The 27,737-nt window shown below is 44.1% G+C and overlaps 1 protein-coding gene across 1 annotated transcript; it reads right to left on the bottom strand.

Annotated features, from left to right (window-relative positions):
• Nucleotides 1-6,876: 6,876 nt before the first annotated feature.
• Nucleotides 6,877-16,252, bottom strand: LOC148892173 (protein ELFN1-like). Its single transcript, XM_089005457.1, has 4 exons — nt 16,017-16,252; nt 15,781-15,934; nt 15,519-15,685; nt 6,877-15,242 (listed from the first exon to the last, which is right to left on the bottom strand). Exons 1-4 carry the CDS (start codon nt 16,250-16,252, stop codon nt 13,238-13,240), a joined length of 2,562 nt encoding a protein of 853 aa, XP_088861583.1. The 3' UTR covers nt 6,877-13,237.
• Nucleotides 16,253-27,737: the final 11,485 nt, after the last annotated feature.

The raw sequence follows: 27,737 nt of genomic DNA, 5'->3' as shown, positions 1-27,737 counted from the left end.
CCATTGCGGCGCTGCGCATTTTGGAGAAAATTTACGACTTTTAAGTGCACCTGATAGTCGTGAAGACTTTTAAGTGCACCTTATAGCCGTGAAAATACGGTATCAAGCTGACCATGTGACATCAACACGCATGAACGTGGGATGAAAAGCAATCATTTATGTCGTAAACCAGGGGTGGCCAACCAGTCAGACTTGACACAAATTATTTACGACGTAAACAATTTGTGTCACGTTCGCTGTCAAAATGGCAGGGAAAAAATGCGGAGCTAAACGAAAATATGAAGACGAACACAGGACATGTTTAACAGAGTGCATGGGAGGCTTTATATTTTTTTTGTTGAACGTAAAGGCAAGCCATTCTGCCTTATCTGTCAGGCGTCATTGGCGCATTTCAAAGCGTCAAATCTTCAGCGCCACTTCAAATCACTCCACGCAAACATCGACCAGGAATTTCCCAAAGGGACTAAACTTGGCAAGCACAAGCCATACAACGAAGGGGAGTTTATTAAGAAATGCCTCAGTGATGCTGTTGAAATCTTGTCTCCTGAAAACGACAAACTAAAACGAATGGTAGCAGATGTCTAACTGTCCCGCCATACTGTTGAACGCAAAATATCAGACATTAGCACGGCTATTGAATCACAGCTGCACTCAGACCTTCAAGCGTGTGAGTATTTTAGTGTTGCATTGGATGAAAGTTGTGACATACAAGACAAGCATCAGTTGGCAATATTTGCACGGTGAAAAAGGATTGTGTGATCAAAATAGAACTCCTTGCTATTGTGCCATTAAAAGACCACCCATGGCAAAGATGTGAAAGAAACAATGATGGCGTCACAGAGGAAGCTGAGTTGTAGATGGTCGATCTTTGTGAGGAAGACCAACTGAAACCTGCTGTAAGGGAAGGGACCATTGGGTTCTGGAAACGCGTGCCAATGGAAAAATACCCCAATGTCAAACCGGCTGCGCTTAAAATACTGTCAATGTTTGGGTCAACATACGTCTGCGAGTCGGTGTTTTCTACCCTGAAACATGTGAAATCAAAGCATCGATCCGTTCTGACTGACACTCATGTAAAAGAATTACTTTGAGTGGCAACAACAGAATGCAAGCCAGATTTAATGAGGCTGGTTCAAGACAAGGAATGCCAGAAGTCCCACTAAGCAACATGCACGCTATTGTAAACTATTATATATTTGTTTGTGGACTTGGTTGAACTGAGTTTGTGTGTGTAAATACAGTGTTCTTTGTTGGAAATGTTCCTGAGGTTTTAGTACTCTGAGTCAATTTCGGATATATAATTTGTATTTAAAATTTGAGATTTATAATAAATCTGGCTGAGCTGAGCTCTGCGTGTGTGAGGGATGGGGCAATGGGGTGTTCATGTGTGCCCATGTTTATGATGTGGCTCTTTGCAGTAACATAGTAAAAAAAATGTGGCTCTTAGTCTCTGACTGGTTGGCCACCCCTGACGTGAGCCATAGATGGGTCTTTTGATGATTGCATATGGCTCGCCGATAAAACTAAATACATGTCCTCGCTTTTTGCTATTCATTTCCTGTTGGGGCTGGAGTTGGCGGAAAGTGCAATTTTGATTGGATGATACTGGCCGTCATGTTGAAACAGATAAACGGCCCTTCAAATATGCCCGCCCGAGTAAAAAAAATGACGAGTACACTTCAGCTTGAAAGCACCGGAGAGAAAAGGTTCTGATTCTAATTTGCAATGAAACAACACCCTTGATGAAACAGTCGAATGTCAGTGGCATTTTAACAAGCCCCATGCTAACGTAAGCATCAATATACTTCTGCGAGAGACAGCAGAAAGCAAGTGTGGAAGCTAATGAGCCGTGTGCAGCCTTGCTAGCAGTAACTTCGCCTAGCTGACTTTCATTCCGATCGTTTGGCTGGATTTTTACCAATCATGAGGAACGGAAACCCATTCATGTTAGCGGTATCACAGAGTTATTTTAAATACAGTGATACCTCGGTTTACGAACCCCTTTGCTTACAAAGTTTTCGGTTTATGAACGTTAAATGTATGAAAATTTTATCTTGGCATACGAACTATTTTTCGGAATACACACGGAGCGCCACAATGAGTGATGTGTTGTTCGCGAACGAGCCCATTCTCCTAACAAGACCCCCAGTCATCGGTTAAAGCCATGTGATTGGCCAAGAACGCAGCAGTGAGGGGAGATGGTTTAAACATGTGACAGGCAGACGACAGAGAGAGTGTGAGAAAATAGATAGAAAACTGAAATGTGGGCGCTTCTCAACTTTGATAGCTCAAAGGCAGAGTGTAGACTGCAGGGTTAAAATTCCCATCAATCAGGCTCCACAAATAACCCGCACAAGCCATCTGTACACTTGAGGCAAAAAGCTATCAACCCAGCTAAACAGAACACAATTGATGAGGAACTAGGTAAAATTATCACAGAGAAAGCACCTACAAGGGATCATTCCTCAAGATGGTGAAAGAAGAAGGCTACGTTCCTCATCATCCTGAGGTTCCTTGACGGTTCCTCCCTTAATGCTGAGGAAACCGGCCACTCCATTTCATCAAGCCATCAACGACCATCACAAAGGTAAATAAAACAACTTTATTATAAAGTACAGTTTAGTTCTTTAATTGTAATACCATAGCACATTTATTATACATAAAATAAGGTATACTTTGTGTAGCGTAAGGCTAGGGAAATTAGAAAGTAGAAAATTATGTTTTATGGGGTCCTGGGAAGGGATTATTCTCATTTTAATGGTTTTCCATGGGAAATTAATTTTTGGGATACACACTTTTCGCCTGACACACTCTGTCTGGGAACCAATTAAGGTCGTATGCCAAGGTATCACTGTTATACATTCTGACATTTTGTTGAAAAGTGGCTTTGCGTGGGCGTGTGTGTGGCTCTCACTGAAAAAACATTTCTAAATATTTTACTTTTATAGCTCTCTTAGTCAAAAAGGTTCCCGACCCCTGATGTATAGTAAGGCTTTTTTATACGGAAAAAAAATGACTGTCAGTGGTTCTTAATCTTGATGGAGGGACCGAACCCCACCAGTTTCATATGCTCATTCACAGAACCCTTCTTCCAATGGCTGTGCCTACCTACTAACTGCAGTCTAGACTGGGGTGGACCTCTGTGGCTGCGGATCCACCGAACCCCTGAGACCAACTCATCAAACCCCTAGGGTTCTATCGAACCACGGGACTATGTATCAAAGGCGTTTTTAGCCGAAGAAAACAACCATGTCTAGTAAGGCGCTTTTACCTGGGAAAAAAACCACCATGTATAGTAAGGCACTTTTGGCCAAAAAGAACAACCATATATTGTAAGGCGTTTTAGCCCGAAAAAATGACCATGTATAGTCAGGCGTTTTTGGTTAAAAAACAACCATGTATAGTAAGATGTTTTTGGCCGAAAAGAACGACCATGTATCGTAAGGCATTTTTAGCCCGAAAAAATGACCATGTATGGTGTAGCGCTGGACATTCCTGCAGTAGTCCTAGTGTTATTACAGTCACCAAAATAGCAGTTTACCTTAACGATGGCTAATATTCCCGGGAGAATAATGACGCACAGCCGTGTCTGTCTTTGTCTTTGTCTTTGTCTTTGGTCAGGGATATAGTAAGGCGTTTTTGGTTTAAAAAAATAACCATGTATAGTAAGGCGTTTTTAGATGGGAAAAAAAAAACACCATGTAAGGTGTTTTAGCTGGAAAAAACAACCATATATGGTAGGGGTGTCCAACCAGTCAGATACTAAGAGCCACATTTTTTACGATGTTACTGCAAAGAGCCACATCAAGATGGTGACGCGTGAACAGGCAGCAGCTCTGCTCTCCCGGCAAATTGGCGTTTTTGTGTTTATTATGTTTGTTAAAGTCATTATAAGTGCCTTGCACGCTGGGTTCGAGAGGACCGTAATTTCATCTGTGCTGTATGTCAATTTGACAATAACGCTGACTTTGATAAACATGGGCACACATGAACACCCCATCACCCCATCCCTCACACACACAGACCTCTGCTCAGACAGATTTATTATAAGTATCACATTTTAAATACAAAATCAACAAATATATCGGAAATTGACTCAGAGTACTAAAATCACAGGCAACAAAGAACACTGTCTGTACACACACAAACTCAGTTCAACCAAGTCCACAAACAAAAATATAATAATTTACATTAGTGTGCATGTTGCTGAGTGGGACTTCTGGCATTCTTTGTCTTGGACAATCCTCATTAAATTTGGCTTGCATTCTGTTGTTGCCACTCGAAGCAATTCTTTTACATGAGTGTCAGTCAGAACCTTTGATGCTTTGATTCAAATGTTTCAGGATAGAAAACATTCTTGACCCAAACATTGACAGTATCTTAACTCATTCCTCCCGGCAAACGACGACAGTCGTTGTGTTTTTACTTCCGTGTATCCCGAATCACGCCTCCAGTCGGGCTGAAGCGATAACAAATAATGCCGGATGCTGACTACAGGTGGGCCGTGAATAGATGTTTGTGCTTATAGATCGAGAAAATGAAAGGTAGCAGTTCAAGTGCCGATTGAAACTGATGCGGCACAAGTTACATGTCCCTTTAAAGCAGGTTATATGCAGCTTTGCCTTTAAGAGCGTCAGTGACATCATCTCCTTCATTCGCAACACAACGTGCTCTCCTCCATCTTCAAAGCGCCTTCTATTTTTCGTCATGGATGAAATACCACGTAAGTATATGTTGTAACTATTTTATGAGCTATTCAGAAGAGGTTTACCTTGATAGTGAAATGCATAAACTTCATATGCAGAGGCAGATGATCTGCGCATTAAAATGTCAGCCCTTCTCAGTAGTGCCAAACTTCCTCCGTCCAACATAACATTAGAAGAGAGAAAGGCGTTAACTACTCTACAAAAAGACAAAAATATTACTATTTTACCAGCAGACAAGGGCAGATGCACAGTGCTTCTCAACACATTGGATTATGAAGACAAAATAAATAGGTTAATCAGTGATTTTAACACTTATGAGCAACTAAAAAGGGACCCTTCCAATAGATACAAGAAAGAAATGATAGACTGTCTCCAAAAGTTAGAGAAAGGAAAACATATAGACCAGGGGTCGGCAACCTATGGCTCACGAGCCATATATGGCTCTTTTGATGATTGCATATGGCTCACCGATAAAACTATATACATATTCTGGTTTTTTTTTCGCCGTTGACTTCCCGCTGGGGCTGCAGTTGGCGGAAAGCGCAATTTTGATTGGATGACACTGGCCGTCAGTCGAAACAGGTAAACGCCCCTTTAAATGAGCCCCACGAGTGCACTTCAGCTTGAATTCACTGAAGGATTTATTCGCCTTTGAGGAGTGAAATGTTCGGATTCGAATTTGCAATGAAACAATACCATCGATGAAACAGTTGAATGTCAGTGACATTTTAACAAGCCCCGTGTTAACGTTAGCATCAACATACTGCTGCGAGAAGTAGATTGCAGATGGCAAGTGTGGAAGCTTATGAGCCATGCGTCGGCTAGCTAGCAGTAACTCCGCCTCCGGACCGGCAAGTTGAATTTCATTCCGATCGTTTGCCTGGATTTTTACTCATCACGAGGAACGGAAAAACATTCATGTTAACGGTGAGTACTATCACAAAGTTAGTTTAAATAATCCATTCTGATATTTTGTTGAAAAGTGACCGCGCGTGCGCGCCCCGTGTGTGTGTGTGTGTGCGCCCGTGTGCGCGCGCGCGTGGCTCTCGCTGAAGAACATTTCTAAATATTTTACTTTTATGGTTGGTCAAAAAGGTTCCCGACCCCTGATATAGACAAACAGATGTATTTTAGATTATACCCGGGAGAGTCCACGCCATGTATCAATGGCCTGCCAAAAATACATAAAGAAGGGTTCCCCCTCAGACCCATTGTTTGTAGCATTGACTCCTCTACATACAAGTAGCCAAATATTTAAAAACTATTTTAGCTCCGTTGGTTGGTAACGCAGAATATCATGTAGAGAACACCACAGGGTTTGTAGAGAGGATCAAAAACGTCATATTGGAACATGAGGAAACATTGGCATCTTATGATGTGACTTCTTTCTTTACATCTGTCCCAACCCCAGCAGCAGTCTCAGTGGTGAGGACAAGACTGCTGGCGGACGTTTCTCTGCATGAAAGAACCAAACTTAAACCAGATCACATCTGCCAATTATTGTAAATCTGCCTTAATACTACGTATTTTCAATTTAGGGAGAAATTTTATAAACAAATTCATGGTTGTGCTATGGGCTCACCAGTTTCACCCGTCATGGCTAATCTGTGCATGGAAGAGATGGAGAAACAGGCCCTCACATCCTTCCCGGTGACAAAACCTAGACACTGGTTTAGATATGTGGACGATACTTTTGTCAGAATTAAAAAACAAGAAATTCAATCCTTCACAGATCACCTCAACTCTGTAGACGTCAACATTAAATTTAATCGTGAGGACATTAAAGAGAACCAACTCGCCTTCTTGGATTGTAAAGTAATTATAAAAGAGGACAGAGCGCTAAAAACAGAAGTCTTTAGGAAGGCTACGCACACTGACCAATACTTACTTTTTGACTCTAACCACCCTTTACAACACAAATTAGGAGTTATCAGAACCCTACAGCATAGGGCTAAACTAATACCAACTAGCATTGAAGGTAGAGAAAAGGAGTCAAAACATATCAGGAGAGCACTCACCAACTGTGGGTATCCTCAGTGGTCATTTAACAAATGTCAGAAAGAAAGAATAGGGAATGAAACCAATAATTCTCAAGATACAAAAAGGAGAGGAGTAGCAGTACCTTACATTGCAGAAGTTTTTGAAAAATTACAAAGAGTCCTTTGGCAACACAAAATTCCTACTTATTTCAAACCGATAAACACGTTAAGGCAAAAATTAGTGCATCCAAAAGATAGGCTACCAAATGAAAAACAAAGTAATGTAGTTTATTCAATACATTGTAAGAATGAAAATTGTAAAGAGCAGTACATTGGGGAGACTCAACAAATTCTCAAAAAAAGACTATTAACATCGCAGGGATAATACTAGTGGGCCTCAATCGGCAGTACATATGCACCTAAAACCTAGCAACCACTCATTTGACGACAATGAGGTTAAAATATTAACAAAAGAACATGGATGGTTTGAAAGGGGAGTAAAAGAAGTGATTGTCATAAAACAACTAAATCCTTCATTAAACTGGTTTGGTGGGGTGAGGTTCAATTTGGATCGTTCATACAATAGCCTGCTTAGGCAACATAGGATTAGTAATACTGATGAGGTGATACCGGTCAAAGTGGGGCAATCAGGCCAGTCGTTAGTCAGAACGATAAGAACTATCAGTGGAGCAGCTGCAGGGAGTAGTCCTCTGCTCCTCCAAACCTGAGAGCAGGGACCGATCATAGCAGAGTCCGGCACCGCCATGTCCGGACGGTAGGGATATATATAGGGCCTAAACTACCAGAAAGACTTCAGTTTGATGACAAAGTTTCTTGGATAAGAAGCGAAACGTCCGACACCTTCAAGTACAGATGACGGCTGAAGAAACCTTTTCATCGAACAAATAAAGAAGTTATAACAGTTTATTTGAACACACATGTTAGTTATGAATTTCCTGCTGAAGCCTCTCAGGGAGCACACTACAAAGCTAGGCTTCAGTCTCTGTAGGCTGTGGGGGAAGAAATGCAAAATGCCTGCTGGGGAGGAAAGAGTTAAGCGCAGCCGGTTTGACATTGGGGTATTTTTCAATTGGCACGTGTTTCCAGAACTCAATGGTCCCTTCCCTTAAAGCAGGTTTCAATTGATCTTCCTCACAAAGATCAATCATCTCTAACTCAGCCGCAGCTTCATCTGTGACTAGCGGGGCTAGTGTGTTAAATCTCCCTTTTGAATATGCGCCCTGAACAGCTTCAGTTTGTTGACAAACACAAACACACTTTGCACCAAGTCAGGCAGAATTTCGGACTTACCCTGCAGAGTAAGGTTCAGTTTGTCCAAGTGACACAGCATGTCGACCTAAAAAGCCAGATCCATAATCCACTCGTGGTCCGAGAGCACGTGACAGTCCTTGTCTTTCTCTTCCATGAACAATTTCACGGCATCCAACAGCTCAAAAAAGCAAGAGAGTACTTTGCCTTTTGACAGCCACCTCACAGTTCAGTGCAGCGGCAGGTCACCTGGAAGCCCTTGGTCCAGCTCAGCAATGAGATTCTTGAATTGTCTGTGGTGAAGCGCATGTGTGCGGATGTAGTTGACGATTTCTATCACAGGCTTCATGACATTCTCTAAATTCAATGATTTAGACACGAGTTGCTCCATGTGGATGATGCAGTGGAAATTCCAAAACTTGGGAAATGTTTGGTCAGCTTTGCACAGCCCCACAAGCCCGTTCACAGATCCGATCATGGCAGGGGCTCCATCCATGGCTATTGCAGTCAGTTTTGGTATGGGCAGATTTGCTTTTGCAAATGCAGCAAATCATTGTTTCCTTCACATCTATGCCACGGGTTCTGTCTTTTAATGGCACAATATCAAGCAGTTCTTCTTTGAGCACACAATCCTTTGTCACACACCGTGCAAATATTGCCAACTGAGGCTTGTCTTGTATGTCACAACTTTCATCCAGTGCGACACTAAAATACTCACTTGCTTGAAAGTCAGAGTGCAGCTGTGATTCAATAGCGGTGCTAATGTCTGATATTCTGCGTTTAATGGTGTGGCGGGACAGTTGGACATCTGCTACCATTCGTTTTAGTTTGGCGTTTTCAAGAGACAAGATTTCCACAGCGTCACTGAGGCATTTCTCCCCTTCGTTGTATGGCTTTTTAGCCTGTGCAATGTTCCAAGCCAGTTGGTATGATGCAAGCGTTACGGTCTCTGGGTGCTTTGTAAAATTTCGAAAAAAATTACGTATCTGCTTTTCAGTCTGAGTTTTTAAAGTGACCAACTTGTGCTTGCGATGTTCAGTCCCTTTGGAGATTTCTTGGTCGATGTTCGCGTGGAGTGAGCTGAAGTGGCGCTGAAGATTTGACGCTTTGAAAAAGCGCCAATGACGCCTGACATATAAGGCAGAATGGCTTGCCCTTACACTCAACAAAAAAAACTCTCCCACTCTGTTAAAAACGTCCTGTGTTCGTCTTCATATTTTCGTTTTGATGTGCATTTTTTTCCCTGCCATTTTGAGAGCGAACTTGACGCAAATGAATTGTTTACGTTGTAAACGATTTGTGTCGAGTCTCTGACTGGTTGGCCACCCATGGTTTACGACATAAATGATTGATTTTCATCATCGTTCATTTGTACTTTTTTGAAAAAAAAAAAAAAAAATGAATCTGTATTTCTTAGAATTCCTTCCCGCATTAGGAAGGAACACTTGCTTTCAGCCAGTCAAAAAGCCAAAGTAACACTTTGAATTCCTCTCAACCTGCACACTGCCCTGTTGCCGTGGCAACGGCACAAGATGAGTTGAAACAAAGGCCAGGGCCGCCGCCGCTGACGAGCGTGCAAGCCCAATAAGAATCCGACACCCTACGCCCGCATCGAGGGAAAAAAAAAGTACAAGAAACTCGACCATTAAAAGATAACCCCAAAGGTCTTGGAAGGTACAAATGCTTGCAAAAGAATGACAGAAATGTTGTTGTTTTTTCCCTTTTTTTATTTTTTTTATTGTGCTCTTTTTCATCGTTTGACAAGAAAAGCGAGCGTCCAACATCACTCAACATTATTTTCATTGTGTCCGAAAAAAAGAAGAAAAAAAATGACACTTGCCACCAGTATTTGGAACTCAAACAAGAGCGCTCACCAAAACGGAAGAACCTGAACGCAACACCCTCGACGGAAACAGAAAACCTTAAGGAGAGAAACCCGACCTCAACCAAGAAGCAAACCCATCTTTCGCCATCAATTGCTCCTAAAATGGCTTCTGATCTTCTCTGGGTTTTTTTTTTAGAGGGGAGGGGGCGCAGATTTTCATGAGAACACGTGCAGTGATACCTTAGCTTACCAACGCTTTAGCTTATGAACTTTTCACCTTACGAACATTAAATTTTCGAGCATATTGTCTCGGCGGACGAACCAAACCACACAGCGCCACGGTGGCTGGCGGACTAGTTTTTAATTTGAATGGTTTCCTATGGGAAATTAATGTTTGCAATACACGCCTTGCTTACACAAACTTTCTGGGAACCAATTAAGTTCGTAAGCTCAGGTATCACTGTACATTGGAGATTTCAGCAGTTTTTTCGATGAAAAGGTTTCTTCCGCCATCATCTGTACTTCTTTGAAGGTGTCGGACATTTCGCTCCTCATCCTAAAAGCTTCATCAGCGAACTCAAGTTATGCTGGTAACCCTGGCCCTATATTCAGATTGGACAGAGGTGACCCCTGTTCTGATAGGTCCCTGCTCCAAGGTTGGGGGAGCAGTAGACCACTCCCTGAAGCCAATCTGATGACTTCTATTGGTCTATCCCTGGCTCTGATTTCACCTCATTAGCAAGTCAATCAGATGGCCTCTTTTGTCTATCCTGGGTAATAGAGCACGAGAGGACAAATGTTGCCATTTTGTGATCGAAGAAAAATAATAATAATAATAATGCATTTGTTTTTAGCCGTTTGCTAAAATACATTCAGTTGTGTTTCCGTTGGCGAGGGTTCGATTCCTTGAGCACAGTATTTTGGTCACTTACAAACATGACGCCTTCTTGTGCAGATTCTCAGTTTTTTTGTGTCTTTTTGTTGTCTATTATCAAGTTTGGCACAACAGCGGAATCTCAGAGTTACAAAAGCAAAGACCCCCGCCAAAAACAAATAAATATGTACAAATGTTTTCAAACGAGGGAGGATGAAAAAAATTGGAAAAATAGCAATGACACACAGTGGAGCTACAGCATAACCCCCCTTCCCCCCACCGAAGAGTTTGAAGCTCTTTTTTCCTCCCTTGACGTTTTTCAACTACTGCACTTTGCCCCCACTTTAGTGGGAACTATAAACATTCATTTCACTTTTTATTTGTTTTAATTCAACAAAACTTGAGCTTATTGGCTAACTAACATCTGTTGCAAATACAGGTAACAGCCGACTTACGACCGGGTTCCGTTCCGACAAAACGGTCGTAAGTCAAACGGTCAAAAGTCAAAATCCATTCAAAATGGCCGACGTGACGTTCACACGACAGGATAGTAGACAATGTCAATCTGTTGTTTTTAAGCAATGTTTTCTATTGAATGCTATTATATACCAAACTGTTTACACTTCATTTATACATATACGTTACATCACTTTTAGTGTCGTTTTTATCATTTTATATTTCGTATTATCGATTTGTATTACTGTATACCTGCACCTATAATATATACCAAACTGTTTACTGTTCACGTAATAGTTGTATTAAGTTCATCCTGTCTACTTGATATCTAATTTAAAACAGATTCTTATCTTACAGACAGTGTATTGTCGGTGTTCAAATACCTGACATGTTTCGGCGTTTTCGGCGTCTACGTCGGCCTTTGTACAGTTTTACATTATTAATTAATTTTCCATATGATTTGGCATTATTTTTGGTAGTAAATTCATTTAAACAAAAAAAAAACGGAGGAGCCATTTGGGAGCCGAAAGAGCCGAATCTTTTCGGTGAGCCGATCAAAAGAATCGCCTCTCTAAAAAAAAATTGGCTCTCTAAAAAAGAATTGACTCTCTATTCTTTTTTGGTGAGCTGAGCCAAATGAATCGGCTCTCTAAAAAAGAATCAGCTCTCTAAAAAGAGCCAAATCTTTTTGTTGAAAAGAAAAGAATCGCCTCTATAAAAAGAATTGCCTCTCTCAAAAAATAATTGGCTCTCTCTTCTTTTTTGGTGAGCTGAGTCAAATGAATCGGCTCTCTAAAAAAGAATCGGCTCACTAAAAAAGAATCAGCCCTCTAAAAAGAGCCACATTTTTTTTGTTGAGCCGATCAACAGAATTGCCTCTCTACAAAAGAATGGCTTTCTAAAAAGAGTTGATCTTTTTTGGTGAGCCGAGCTCTAGAAAGAGCCGGAATTCCCATCAATATTACTCCACAGCTGAAATTCAGCATTTTAGTGTAATTTTTATCATTTTATATTTCGTATTATCAATTTTTATGACTGTTTACCTGTACCTGTAATGTATACAAAACTGTTTACTGTACAGTTCATTTATAAATGTTTTTATCATTTTATATTTCCTATTATCAATTTTAATTTACTGTAAACTTTAATGTACTGTAAACGTACCTGTAACAGCCAGAAGAAGTCGGCCCAAGCTCAGGAAAAAGCTGTGTACAGTACTACAGGAGACGGTATCTGCACAGTATAACTACTGTATTGAGAGTAGTCACGCAGTCGATTGCTGTGCGAGTGTGTGACAATTGTGACATGCTGGCTGGCCAAAATTGTAGTACGCGTCGACGGCTGCTTGGTCGTAAGTACGGGTAGTCGTAAGTCGAGCCAGTCATAAATCGGATGTTACCTGTATCAAGAACCGTCCTGTACGAGTGTCAAGTTGTAGTCCTCCAGGTAGAAAGGGGGCGCTGTTGCATTCCAAAATCAATCCAAGAAAATCGCAGTCCACCATTTGGAAAAAAGAACAACTGTAATAAGATGTCATCTTTTTTTTAGAAAATGTTGAAATTGGATCGAGAAAAGAGTTTGGCAAGAAGTCCTGATGAGGAAAAAAATACCTGGCAGCAGGCTACGCTTAGCATGTGCTTGAGGGGGGGCGCTGCGACCAATCTACTCCAGACGTTTTGGGGGGGTTATAGAAATCAAGGCAAATTCCATCATGGATGAGAAGGAAGAGGATTGGCAAATCAAAGCCGCTGGCAGATGGCTATGCTAACAGTATGCTAATAGGCTACGCTAACAGGCTATGCTAACAGGCCCGTTCAACTAAAAAGCAAAAGTGTCACTTGACGTCAAACAAGGTGCTCGAACCAAAGAAGAATTTGGACCACTGCGGAGAACTAACAATAAGCTAGTTGAGAGTGCGTCACAGGGGACGGTAAAAGGAAGCGCTAACGTTGCCTGGCTCCCCCCGTCCTGGAAGAACATGACCATTGCATCCAATCCCGTAAAAATGTCTCTCAAGAAACGCAACCAATTCTTGTCTCTCGACAACCCGCATACTCAGCAGGGGTATATGGGTGGGGTGTTTTGTATTTACAGTTCTTCCACAGTGCTCTTGTCGAGCCTCCTCAGCTCAGGCCTTCTGCTGGGCCGAGACACCCTTCCAGTAGTCCAAAATATCGTGTAGATCCTCGTCCTTGGCGAACTGGACTTTGCGCCGCAGGGCGTGGCCAGCCGCCACGTAGCCTTCGTCCTCCGCGGACGCCCGTCGATGCCTCTTTCGGTGCAGCTTGAAGCGCTCCCACAGGCCCAGGGTGGGGGTGCACAGGAGGCCATCTTCTTCTTCCTCCTCATCATCGTCGTTGTCGTCCTCCTCTGGGCTGGAGCAGTAGCTGAGGTTGTGGTACTGGGGGGCCAGGTGAGAGTACGCCAGCTCCATCTGCCTGGCCTGCCGGCTGAGGGTTAGCGGGTCCAGGACAGAGGGCCAGCGTCCACCCGGGTGGTAGTCAAGGTCCCGCAAGACCCGCGGCTGGCGCTGAAGTTCTTGAGATCCCGGGTATGAATGGCGATGCTCGTGGTACTGCCGGATCCTCCGCGCCTCGGCTCGCAGGATGGCCGCCGCCGGATTGACCGGGCGCAGCGCTTCGTCGCCGGGCGAGCCCCTCCCGATGTAGCGAGATTCTGAGGAGGCGTGGTAGGCCCCCTCCGAGCGGAGGGAACGTGGACTCCTGGCAGAGCCGGGGGACGAGGAGGCGCTGGGCCTCTTGGAGCCGGCGGGAGCCTCAGCGCTATGGTGCCGCTGCAAGGAATGCTGGTAGCCTTGGTCCCCTCGCCCCCCTTTGTAGATCGGGGAGAGGAATTCATCCCCTCTGTCGGAGAGGAGCACCAGCTGCGGCTCGGCAGCGGACACGGCCCCGCCAGCCGCCAAGGAAGAGGACTTGACACCCTGCTGGAAGGAAGTGGACTCGGTTTTGAGGGCGTCGATGCAGTTGTTGATGATCTGGTTGACCTTGTCCACTTCCTTGGCGATGGTGGAGATTTCGGCCACGGAGCCCCGGGGGTCAGCCTGGGGCGAGATCTCTCGCTGCCTCTCGGGCCCGGGGCCTCGTACCTCCATGTAGCTGAGCTTGGCGGGCTTGCAGGCCGGTGACTCCACCACTTCCTGTAGCAGGTAAGGGTCCATCTCGACGCCCTGTAGTGGGTAGGGTGCCCGGGACGGACCGTCCCCTCCATCGGGTACTTTCTGAGCGGCGGAGGCGCTGGCGCTCTCCGTTTCCCCCCGGTCGCCGTACTTGAGCTCGATCAGCGTCCTCTGGATCTGGCTAAGTTTGCGTTCTTTCTCTTTCGCCAACCTCCTGCGCCTGAGGCAGTGGACCACCAGGCCCAGTAAGAGCAGCATTCCGAAGAGGCAGCCCAGGACCGTCATGATGTAGTGAGTGGCCGACGAGCGATTGCCGATCCGTTGAGGTCTGACCCCGTGACCGGCGGAGATGGTCAGGCAGGTGTGGTTAAATCGCAGCGAGTTGCGTATGGAGGCCACGCAGTAGGTGTAGTCCGTGTTGGCTTTCAGGTTTGTCAGTTCGATGTCCTGCCTCTGGTGCTTGAGGGTCTGGATGTCAGTGAAGAAGCTGTTGTTGTACAGCATCAGGATGTACATCTTGCGGTACGGGTGCGGGATATCCACCGTGATCACGGCGCTGGAGCGCAGCACTCGCTTCAGCGTCATGACGGGATTGACGTCGGTGAAGACGGTGTGGTAGACGACCTCGTCGGGCGGAGTTCCCGACGCGCAGTCGTCCAGTCCGCACGGGGAAAAGTCTAGCGGCGGTGGCGCGGTGGCATCCAGCAGCCCGTTGATGAAGAAGGCGGTGGTGTTGGCGCCGTCCTCGGCGCACACCAGGCCCAACAAGTGCAACGCGGTGCGTCGGCTCGAGGCCGCGCTGGGGCTCAGCAGGTTGTAGCCGAAGAACCCGTGGGGGGCCTCGCAGACCATGCGCTCACCGGTCCGGTTGGGGAAGATGGCCAGCCAGCGCAGGAAGGGCAGAAGCTCGCATGAGCAGTTGAATGGGTTGGTGTACAGCTCGCAGGTGCTCAGCTTGGAGAGGCCCGAGAACAAACTACCGTCCAGTACCTGTATCCTGAGGAAGAACACAAAGATATCCAGGCTGAGGTCAAACTGTTTCTCCTTGGGAACGGACCAGATCCTCTCAAGTCCAGACTCTCCCTGTTTTTGAAATTGGTCACCATGGGTTTCAGACGCGCTCCCAAAGTAATCAATGACACGAAGCAACCAAAATGAAAAATTTGTGTAGCCTGTCTTGACCCCGGCCTTGGGTACGTCCCGTCCAGACTCTCACAGGTAAACCCCTGCTTGGACCAATTACGAGCGATTCGATTTCCTGTTCCAGAGGTACCTGTTCATGGAGAGGTCAACATTCTCGATGCCGGGGCACTCCCAGAAGGTGTTGGGCGCCACGCTTTCGATGAGGTTGGCCTGCAGGTAAAGGTACTGCAGCTTGCCCAGACCTCGCAACATCCCCTCCGTCAGGTTCCTCAGTTTGTTGAAGCCCATCTGGAGGACCTTGAGGGAGGTGAAGAGGGAGGGCCCACAAAGACATGCGGGACGACCGGTCATCTCGGTGAGCGAGCCATCAAAGCTCGGGCCCGGCGGCTTACCTGCAGGTTGAACTGCGCCGAGAAAGCTCCGTCTTCCACGTAACTGATGTCGTTCTTGGTGAGGTTCAGGTAGGTGAGGTTGGCGAAGCGGCTGAGTGACGAGTACTGCACTGAGCGGATCTTGTTCTCGTTCAGCCTCAGATCCACGATGGTGCTGCGGTCGGGCAGACAGAAGGACCGTCGGGGTTTCTCCACCCGGCCCGCCCTTCCCAACCCCCTGTTGGGGGGGCGCTTACCTGTTGATGTGGGCCGGGATGGCCTCGTAGGGCGGCTGGTTCATGCTGCAGATGGCCAACCACACAAAGCCCTTCTCGCCCTCAATCAGCCAGCAGTCGCCCGTCGCCGCCGGCAAACGCGTGACGCAGAGCAGGGCGAGCCAGCCCAAAACCAAGGACCATCCGCCGGCATTTCGTCCCGGACACCGCCGCCCATGAGCCCCCATCGCCGTATCCATCGGAGAAACGAGTGGCATGCTGGAATCCGGTCAACAGGAAGGAACCGGTGCGGGCGGCCTTCAGCCTTTCCGGCCGGCGATTCGCGACCTGAATCGCTCGGTCCTCAAGTCCTGAGCGGCCACCTGCGCCTCGGGTTGGACGAGCTCTTCCTTCCCGCGCTTCCTCATCGCCCAAATTCCAATGCCGACCCCTTGAAGCAGAGGGTGACACGTACGCTAGCGCTATCTGGTCATGTTGACAACATTAGCAAGATTGCTAGTTAGCATGCCGCTGGACGAACCCCCCTGGTCTCCTCGTAATTGTGGAATCATGAGGCAGACATGCACTCATTTCTCTTTCACATACACACGCACATGCACACGTGCGCGCATGTACACTCACACACACACACACGTATGTCGTGGCAATTTAGCGTAGCACGTAGCATCTGTCAGGAATGATGAACCTGTGCATCCATCATGCCGTCTCAGAGCGTGATACACACGCACTTGCACACAATTAGACATTAACACACACACACACACACATACATACAAACACATGCGCGCAGCGGACTAGGAGAACGTTTGATGCAGCGGCGGCGGTCGACAAATTAGCAGCGGTTGTCAATCATCGCCGTCCGATGATTTTGATAGAACCGTCCGGGTTCAAACGCACCCGCAAGGGTGACCCCATTCAACCGGGAATAACTCAAATAGATGAAGTTAGCTAGCCAGCTAATAGATGACTAATGGAGAGCTAGTGATAGAACGTTTTTATACACATCCATAAACATCCTATGTTATTGCATGTTTAGTTTAGTCTACATGGATGTATGTAGCTTATTAGATAACTTTTTGTACCTGTAGGTTGTGCTGCAGTATTCATTTTCAGTCTAATACTCTCCCAACCCCTTCCTCGTTGCTGATAGGCCTGGTCGAGATGATGTCATCACTGCTGTATGATAAAACTAGGTGAAAGGGGCGGCCCTTCCGCTCTTGGCTTTTCCACTTTGACCAGACATGTCCTTCTATTGTTTACAAGAATAAAGTAGTCTTTTTTGCTCACCACTTTGGTCCCCTGGTATTTCCTCATAAAACTCCGTCGAGCCAGAACCAGGAAGAGATACATCATTTCTCCGTCACACTAGCTAGCTAGTTAGACAGCTAATAGATAGCTCGCTAGATAGCTCGCTATGTAGCCACCAACGGTGACCCCGTTCAACCGGGAATAACTCAAATAGAAGTTAGCTAATTACCTAATAGATAACTGCTAAGTCTTCTAAGTTTTTTTAAGGGGGGTGACCTTGACGTCCAGCAAACTGGCACCGCGGTCCGTGACGTCCGCCAAAGCGCAAATAGCACAATGCTAATGAGCTGATTGTGGATGATTTGACAGCTTTCAGGCTAAAGACACAAGATGAACTCAAAAGGGACCATTGGCCTTTTCATCAAATGCAAATTCAAGTAAAAATTGGAGTTTTAAATAACATATCATAAAACAAAGAAAAACTAATAACAATACTTTGAAGATTGCTTAAAAAAAGGCTGCGTTTCCAGACAAAGCGCCCACTTGGTGGCCGTTCTCTCTCTTGGTGGACCAAGAAAAAAAACTATTTACCCCGCCAGTATGCGATGCAATGTGATGCTAAGATGCTTTGACGGTCAGTTAGGGAATTTGGGGCACATTTGTGGTAAATTGAGAGTAAATTTGGGGAGAATTTGGGACAAATTGGGAGAGAAATTGGGGCAAATATAGGGTGAATTTGGGATATATTTGGAGAGAATTTGGGGCACATTTAGGGCTAATTTGGGGAGAATTTGCGACAAATTTGGAAAGAATTTGGGGCAAATTGAGGGTAAGTTTGGGGAGAAGTTGGGGAAAAATTAGGGCAAATTTGGGCAGAACTTGGGACATATTTGGAAAGAATTTGGAGCAAATTTAGGACATATTTGGAAAGAATTTGGGGAAAATTTAAAGCAAATTTGGAGCAAATTTGGGGAGACTGGTGAGAATTTGGGCCAAATTTGGAAAGAATTTGGGACAAATTAAGGGCAAATTTGTAGAGAATTTGCAGCAAATTTGGGGAGAATTTCGGACATTTGGAGAGAATTCGGGGCAAATTTAGGGCACATTTTAGGGGGATAATTTCAGACAAATTTGGAGAGAATTTGGGGAAAATTGAGGGAAAATTTTGGAAGAATTTGGAGAGAATTTGGGGAGAATTTAGGGCCAATTTGGGGAGGATTTCAGACATTTGGAGAGAATTTGGGGCAAATTTAGGGCAAATTTCAGGCGGAGAATTTGGGATAAATTTGGAGAGAATTTGGGGAGAATTTAGTGCAAATTTTGGGAAAATTTGGGACAAAGTTGGAAAGAATTTGGGGCAAATTGAGGGCAAATTTGGGGAGAATTTGGAGTAAATCTGGGGCAAATTAGGGGAGAACTTTTATTTGGAACGAATATGGGGGTAATTTAATGCAAATTTGGGGAGAATTTGGGACTAATTTGGAAAGAATTTGGGGCAAATTGAGGGCAAATTTTTAGAGAATTTTGAGACAATTTGGGGAGAATTTAGGGCAAATTTGGGCAGAATTTCGGACATTTGGAGAAAATTTGGGGCAAATTTAGGCCAAATTTTAGGGGGAGAAGTTTAGACAAATTTGGAGAAAATTTGAGGCAAATTTTTGGGGGAGAAGTTTGGACACATTTGGAGAGAATTTGGGGCAAATTTAGGGCAAATTTGGGGAGAATTTGGGGCAAATTTAGGGCAAATTTGGGGAGAATTTGGGATATATTTGGAGAGAATTTGGGGCACATTTCGGACAAATCTAGGATGAATTTGGAAAGAATTTGGGTAAAATTTAGGGCAAATTTTGGGAGAATTTTGAGAAAATTTAGGGGAAATTTGGGGAGAACTTGCGACATATTTGGAAAGAATTTGGGGCGAATTTAGGGCAAATTTGGGGAGAATTTGGAGCAAATTTGGGCCAAATTTGGAAATAATTTTGAGCAAATTTGTAGAGAATTTGGAGCAAATTTGGGGAGAATTTCGGATACTTGGAGAGAATTTGGGCCAAATGGCACTGCAAAAAATGATGTTGATATTCCACAACACACCAGAGTCATGAAGGTCAAAAAAAGGGAATCAACGACGGCGGTTTCCCAATTTTTCCACTTGTACTTGAACGCAACACGACTGTTGGGGGTCAGCAGGGAATCAGAGTGAGCGTTTTGCGACGAAAGGTCATTTGAATGCAATGAGTCAGCATTTCCAAGGAGCCACAAACAAAAGCACCGAAAAGGAGGCGGCGGCGAGCTCGGAGGGTTAGCACGCGACAACGACCGAGCAGAGAGGGTGGAGGGAGTGGGCGCGCCGGGTGAGAGCGCGAGACTGAATGTCACTTGGATCAGTGTTTTTTTAACCTTTTTCTAGCCAAGGCACATTTCTTCCGTTGAAATTATCTCGGGGCACACCCCCAGCTGAAAATGTGGGGAAAAAAGTATTAACTGTTAATGTATGCTTTTTTTCACATTTTACAATATACCCGCCACAGCATAAACAAAACACATAATGTGCAACACAATATGACAGGTCATAACATATTGTTAATAACAAATACAAAAAAACGAAGCTCTTCCTCCACAGCTCTCAGTCTTTCTCTGTCTTTTGTTTTTACTGCAGTCAGGCTTGAAAAGCTCACCTCACACAGATATGTTGTGGTAAATGGGAGCAACGTCAAAATAGCTTTGTTAGCCAGCATGGAGAACTCCTTGGCAGCTGCCAACCAAAAACTGTGCAAATGTAGATCAGCAAAGGTTGGCTTGAGGCCACGATCTTGTCTCAGTTCAGTTAGTTCCTCCTGCTCCTGTAAAGACATGTTTATTCCAACAGCTGGTGCTGAGCTGAATGGGTCCCTAACCCAGCCAAGGTGCTCCGTGGAGGCTGAAGAGAAATAAAATATCATCTTCTCCTCAAGAGTTTTCAGATGTTTCACTATTAACTCACACAGTGCAGTAGTATTGACATCTTGCCATTTATTGGTGAGTGGGAACATTTCAAGATTTCCACATGTTGCTGCCAGAGGTGCACCTTTAAACGAAAACCATTTATTTTATCTGAACTTGTAAGCAGATTTTCATTTCATGAAAATTGCCTGTTTCCCCGTTTGTTCACGCGGGCGAACAAAGTATTCCACATTTTAATTTTGGACTGAGGGGTGTTTCGTTTGGAGATGGCGTTTAAGCTTACTTGGGACCATAGCGCTGTTGGAGAGCTTTTCACCACAGACCAAGCACAATGGAGTCGGTGCCGCTGCATCTCCAGTAAAAGTAAATCCAAATGAAACATAGCTTTCGTTGTATTGCCTCGCGCCAGAAACCTTGCTCGACGTCACTGTCTTTGCTTTTTTTTTTACCTCCATCCATACAGGGCCTTCATTTGGGTACGGGTTTTGTACAGGGTCCACTTCTGAGTCAGCATTTTTCCTCTTCAAAAACCTCTCCATCACTTTCACCGTTGTCCGGCTAGCCACAATCTGCACTTGCCGTGCTATCCATGCATCACTAATGTGAGGGCCTGTTTCTCCATCTCTTCCATGTAAAGATTAGCCACTATGGGTGAAACTGGTGAGCCCATAGCACAACCATGGATTTGTTTATAAAATTTTTCACATCGTATGATGCCAAAGTTTCATATTGGAACCTGAGGAAACTTTGGCATCATACGATGTGACTTCTCTCTTTACATCTGTCCCAACCCCAGCAGCAGTCTCAGTGGTGAGGACGAGGCTGCTGGCGGATGTTTCTCTGCATGAAAGAACCAAACTGAAACCGGATCACATCTGCCAATTATTAGAAATCTGCCTTAATACTACGTATTTTCAATTTCGGGAAAAATTTTATAAACAAATCCATGGTTGTGCTATGGGCTCACCAGTTTCACCCAACAAGAAATTCAATCCTTCACAGATCATCTCAACTCTGTAGACTTCAACATTAAATTTACTCGTGAGGACATTCAAGAGAACCAACTAGCCTTCTTGGATTGTAAAGTAATTATAAAAGAGGACAGAGCGCTAAAAACAGAAGTCTTTAGGAAGGCTACGCACACTGACCAATACTTACTTTTTGACTCTAACCACCCTTTACAACATAAACTAGGAGTTATCAGAACCCTCCAGCATAGGGCTAAACTTATACCAACTAGCACTGAAGGTAGAGAAAAGGAGTCAAAACATATCAGGAGAGCACTCACTAACTGTGGGTACCCTCAGTGGTCATTCAACAAATGTCAGAAAGAAAGAATAGCGAAGGAAACCAAAAATTCTCAAGATTCTAAAAGGAGAGGAGTAGCAGTACCGTACATTGCAGGAGTTTCTGAAAAATTACAAAGAGTCCTTTGGCAACATAAAATTCCTACTTATTTCAAACCGATAAACACGTTAAGGCAAAAATTAGTGCATCCAAAAGATAGGCTACCAAATGTAAAACAAAGTAATGTAGTTTATTCCATACATTGTAAGAATGAAAATTGTAAAGAGCAGTACATTGGGGAGACTCAACAAATTCTCAAAAAAAGACTTTATCAACATCGCAGGGATAATACTAGTGGGCCTCAATCGGCAGTACATTTGCACCTAAAAGCTAGCAACCACTCATTTGACGACAATGAGGTTAAAATCTTAGCGAAAGAACATAGATGGTTTGAAAGGGGGGTAAAAGAGGCGATTCTTATAAAACAACAAAATCCTTCATTAAACCGGTCTGGTGGTGTGAGGTTCAATTTGGATCGTTCATACAATAGCCTGCTCAGGCAAAACAGGTTAGGCAACTTTCGCAATGCTGATGAGGGTCGTTATGCTGATGAGGTGATACCGGGGGGAGTGGGGGTAATAGGCCAGTCGTTAGTCAGGAATGTAGGAACAATCAGTGGGGCCACAGGGAGGGGTCCCGCCCCCCCAACCTGAGAGTAGGGACCTATCATAGCTGTGTCCGGCGCCACCAGGTCTGGACATTAGGGATATATAAATGGGGCCGATACGACCAGTCAGACTTTAGTTCGCTGACGAAGCCTCTTGGATAGGAGGCGAAACGTCCGAAACCTTCACTTTTGTACAGATGACGGCTGAAGAAACCTTCTCATCGATGGACCACTCCTGTACGACTGAGAGCTTACACAGACGTCGATTGTCACTGTGTTCCTACGAGCCACTAAGTAAGCCCCTTTCATAAGTCTCACGTACACTTTACAGTCACGGTTTAATGTAAATTTACGTTTTGTAGCGTCACATATGTTGTAGCTTCTTTTGAATCTTTCTTCTGGGCTGAGGTTCTGTGCATCTATTTTGGAAAATGATATGCAATTGCACGACTTTATAATGCTTGCGAAAGTCCGGAAGAAAGCAGCAGGCTTCTGATTGGCTGCCGTGCCGAGTATGCAAATTTCACTGCAGGTAGCCTATGTCTGTGTGCTCGACGACGGTACACGTGTATTGTTTGCGCGTGAAGACGAGGGCGTCAGTGAGGAGTTTGTTGAGCGGGCGGTCAGGACAAACCATCTATGATTTGGCGGAATTTAACACAAGTAGGTATTATTGAGCTTGAATATTTCGTTGTGTAATAATATGTTTTGAATGTTGAAAGTGATTCCATTTTTCAATAAATGTTGATTTCTTTAACTTTGCCCCTTCAGTGAAAACCTATTAAAAACAGACGCAATCTTGATGAATCACAAAACATGTTATTTTAATCTATTTCCATTTCCTCCTCCAAGTATCTGCGTAAGTATGTAAACGCCATATTCCTTGAGACAAATTTATTAACTGATCTGGGATATTTTTCACATTTGAAAGACAGTTAATAAATTGGGTTCTTACTGTGCTATCAGGTTTGTACACACTACATTTAAAGGACAACCGGCACCATTTTTTTGTGTTTCCCACTGACATCAGAAAAACGTTTTATAGCATCTAAAATACCCAAAACATGCAGGCTGAAATTTTTAGTTAAATGAAAAACACCAATAAAAATGACTTCAAAATGAATCCGGAAATGGCCAGTTTCAGTAGGTTCCCCCCTCCTTGTTCGTGACGTCACGCCAAGACGTCTTGCCTTGTTCGAGAATCAAAACAATGGCTTCAGATTCGGAGAAGATGTTTTCTTGTTACTCATCCCATTATGAATATGATTCAAATAGTTCTGAAGGGGAAAGCATAAATGTTTGCAATTGATTCAAGGAGTCCTCCCATGTCAATTCGAGCCGCCAATGACAGCACTGTAGCACCCAGAAAATGCAGAAGATTGCGCCCAAGGAAATGGGCTGGGAATTTGTGTCAGCGAATATCAAATAGTTGTCTTGGTGCAACACACAACGATTCACCACGGCGTTTTTTATGTGTTTTCCTTCTAATTTCGCCTTCAACACGGATCAACACGAAGTTTTCAGACCAAACAAAGTACCCAAAATGCATTGTGTGTCGCTTTCTCGGTCAGGGGCGGTCCAAACGTGACGTCACATGGGGATCGTCATCAACTCGAAAACAAGACATCATGAATATTCAGCGCAAGTCTTAAAACGTAAACTATAGCTATATGCTGTGGAATCTTTGTAAAATATGCTCAGTCGAAGTCATTTGAAGTGATTTTATAAATTATGGACATAACTTGTCCGGAGGCGTCGGTTGTCCTTTAATGCTTTAGGTTTAGTATTTCCGGCCCAAACACTCCCTCCAAATGCTCCTGGCCCGGCCCCTCTGTCAAATTTTAGAACCCAATGCGGCCCGCGAGTCAAAAAGTTTGCCCACCCCTGCGCTAGACTGCACAGGCACACAAATCGGATAATTTCCCGCGGCACACCTGACAATATCTCGCGGCACACTGGTTGAAAAACACTGACTTGGGAGACACTCAGTGAGCCCTAGCGGACTGTGCGCGCGTTTGCGGTCACGATGCGGCGCGGATATTTGGGGAGAATTTGAAGCAAATTTGAGGCAAATTTGGGGAGAATTTGGGACAAATTTGGAGAGAAATTGTGCCAAATTTGTGTCAAATTTCGGGAGAATTTGGGACAATCTGAGAGAGAATTTGGGGCAAATTTATGGCAAATTTGGGGAGAATTTGGAGCACATTTGGGGCAAATTTGGGGGCTATTTTTGGAGAGAATTTGGGGCACATTTAGGGCAAATTTGGGGAAACTTTGGGACAAATTTGGAAAGAATTTGGGGTAAATTTGGGGAGAATTTGTAGCAAATTTGTGACAAATTTAGGGCAAATTTGGGGAAAATTTGGGACAAATTGCGACAGAATTTCGGGCAAATTTAGGGTAAAATTTAGGGGGAGAATTTGGTACAAATTTGGAGATAACTTGCAGCACATTTAGCGCAAATTTGAGAAGAATTTGGGGCAAAATGAGGGTAAAATTGGGGATAATTCAGAGCAAATTTAGGGTGCATTTGGGGAAATTTTAGGACAAATTCAGGGCAAATTTAGGGCAAGTTTGGGGATAATTTGGAGCAAATTTTTGGCCAATTAGGGCAAATTTGGGGACAATTTGGGCCAAATGTGGGCAAATTTAGTGAGCCCGAGTGGCCTCTGCGCGCTTTAGCGGTGACAACGCGGCGCGGCTAGCCGTGTGTTATGCTAGCACGAGGTCCATTCGCATTGGCCAGGTGGGCCGCAGCAAGTATTGATGAGAAACCGTCAACCAGCAATGAAAGCGTCGAGGTGGGGGAAGGGAGATGGTTCATTTGGAAAGAGAGCGCACAGATGGCCCGTTGAAAAGCAATTTGACCGCCGCCGCCAAATTCTACCAGATGCTTTGGCGTCCTGCTCGAGCGCAAGTTTTGATGAGTGAAGGAAGTGCGGGGACTTTTTGCACTCTCATCCGATGCGGCACGGCACTTTTTGTTTTTCTTACGCAAAAATCTTTGACAAGCTGTGGAATGGGGGTGTGGCGTGGGTGGTCACATTAGTTTTCCCTTCACAATATGATAGCCATCAGTAAATACAATACAATCCCCAAATTTGACCTCAATTTGCCCTAAATTTGCTCTAAGTTTGCTCCAAATTCTCTCCAAATTTGTGCCAAATTCTCCCCAAATTTGCCCCAGATTCTTTCCAAATGTGTCCCAAATTCTCCCCAAATGATTCATGTAGGGCTTTCACAACAAAAAAATGTCAAATGTAGTAATTGATTTCCAAATTAAAATATTTCCAATTTTTTAACAAAATAATGTTTTTTGGAAAACTACCTAAGCATTTAAAATAGCTGAAAACAATAGATGCGAATTTCTTCATTGTGCGTCTAATAAAAAATATTTTATCTGATAATAAAAAAAATAAAAAAATAAAAAATGTAAACACGAAATATTTGGAGCTAATTCGGACCAAATTAGTGGGATATTTGGGGAGAATTTGGGACAAATTTGGAGAGAATTTGGGGCAAATTTAGGGCAAATTTTGAGAGAATTTGGGGCAAATTTGAGGATAATTTGGAGCGAATTTTGGGCAAATTTAGGGCATATTAAGGGTCAATTTGGGACAAATTTGGATAGAACTTGGGGCTAATTTAGAGAGAATTTGGGGTAAATATAGGGCAAATTTGGGGAACATGTGGGACAAATTCTGAGAGAATTTGGGGCAATTTTAGGGCAAATTTGGGGAGAATTTGGAGCAAATTCGGGGCAAAGTCTTTTATTTAAACTACCTAAGAATTTAAAATAGCTGACAATAATATGCACATGTATTATGAACTCTAATAAAAATTCTTCTCTGATAATCAAAAAAATGTAAAAAAAAATGTAAACACAAAATATGAGCATTTTCTGAAAAAAAATCACAGATTTTTTTTTTAAACGGAACATTTACCTTTGAACATTTTAACCATTTTTTTTAACCGCAAAAGAAATGAGCAGAATATTTAGAATGTTAAATACTGTTTAGGATTAAACATTTTAATGAATCCTCAAATTCATATGACATATAAAGCGCACAACACATGACTGAATGCGTAGTCTTCACATTTGAAGTCAAAAATATTATTATTATTACAGATTTATATGGTGGTTGACAAACAACATTTCGAAATTTTGGTTCAGATTTTAGCAAGCTTCATGGAACTTCACAAGTTAAATTTGCTTTGGCAGGCCGAATAAAATGATTTGGCGGGCCACATTTGGCACCCAGGCCTCGACTTTGACACCTGTGATGTAAGGGATTAGGCTGCTGGCTGAATAGAAAGAAAGCTAGCTAGTTCGATATATGAGCATGTAATTTCAAGTGTTTGATTTGCTTTCATGGGCCGAATAAAATGATGTGGTGGGACAATTTGGCCCCGGGCCTTGATTTTAACACCTGTGTTATCAGGGATTAGCCAGAAAGCTGAATAGAAAGAAAGCTATCGAGCTAGCTTGCTGGGTAGATAACTCGGGGTGGGGGGGGGGGAGGCAATCTGGGTCGGCAAAGTGCAGCTGCACGGGGAGCTGAGACGGCAGGCAGGAAATCAGTTGAGCAGACAGAATGTAGAGTGTGTGCTGAGAGGATAAATGGCGGACGGGGTAGGCAGTGGGGGAGGAGGGGTGATGAGAAGGCCGTGTGTGTGTGTGTGTGTGTGTGTGTGTGTGTGTGTGTGTGTGTGTGTGTGTGTGTGTGTGTGTGTGTGTGTGTGTGTGTGCGCGTTAGCATCAGTATTCCGTCGCGGTTCTTCCCTGAAAAGACAAATGATCGGCAACATCAGCGAGGAAGTGGACCTCCCCCATCTCCGTCGATGACATCACCCCCCCCCCCCTCCCCCCGGTGTTGAGCCTTGGCGTTCTTGGTCCAACCACATGTCATTCGCACGGTTGTCATGGTGATGAAACGATTACAAAAAATTCAATAAATCAATAAAATGCGAGTGGAACTGTCGCGGATTTATGTGGGACAGGAGATGTGAGACAATGTCTTTTCGTCAATGGATGCTACAGCTTCGTGTTTGCTTTCAACATTTAGCTTGTAGTAGACGTGCACGTCCCACCATGACGTCCCTGATCCACTGCTGAAATGGATGCTTTGATCCTCTCCTCTTTCATCTAGAACTGATTCATGTCATCACAAAGAGGGTACAGCAAGTCCTGAAGAATGAATGACTCTGTGTCTTTGTGTTATCATATTTGTTATTTTTGTTTTTCCCAAGATGGCGGCGCGTGAACACGCAGCGGCTCCCCTCTCCTGGCAAATTGGCGTTTTCATGCTTATTATGTTTGTTAAAGTCATTATAAGTGCCTTGCATGCTGGGTCTGAGAGGACAGTAATTTCATCTGTGCTGTATGTCATGCATATTAGCATATTTCACAATAAAGCTGACTTTGACTTGACTTTGACTTTGAAATTTTAAGTCCTGAGGGGGGTTAGGTGGTGTTATCGAAGGTCTAAGTCTCCCAAACTACGGCCCGCGGGCCACATACGGCCCGTTAGGCTTTTTAATCCGGCCCGTCTAAAAGCTTTACAGCGTTGTGTAAACTTTACAGGCGTTATTTAGTCGAT

This window comes from Hippocampus bargibanti, linkage group LG10, assembly GCF_051943395.1.
Source record: "Hippocampus bargibanti isolate YZ-2025 linkage group LG10, ASM5194339v1, whole genome shotgun sequence".
Lineage (NCBI taxonomy): Eukaryota > Metazoa > Chordata > Actinopteri > Syngnathiformes > Syngnathidae > Hippocampus > Hippocampus bargibanti.
This window is presented reverse-complemented; position numbering and strand designations above follow the sequence as displayed.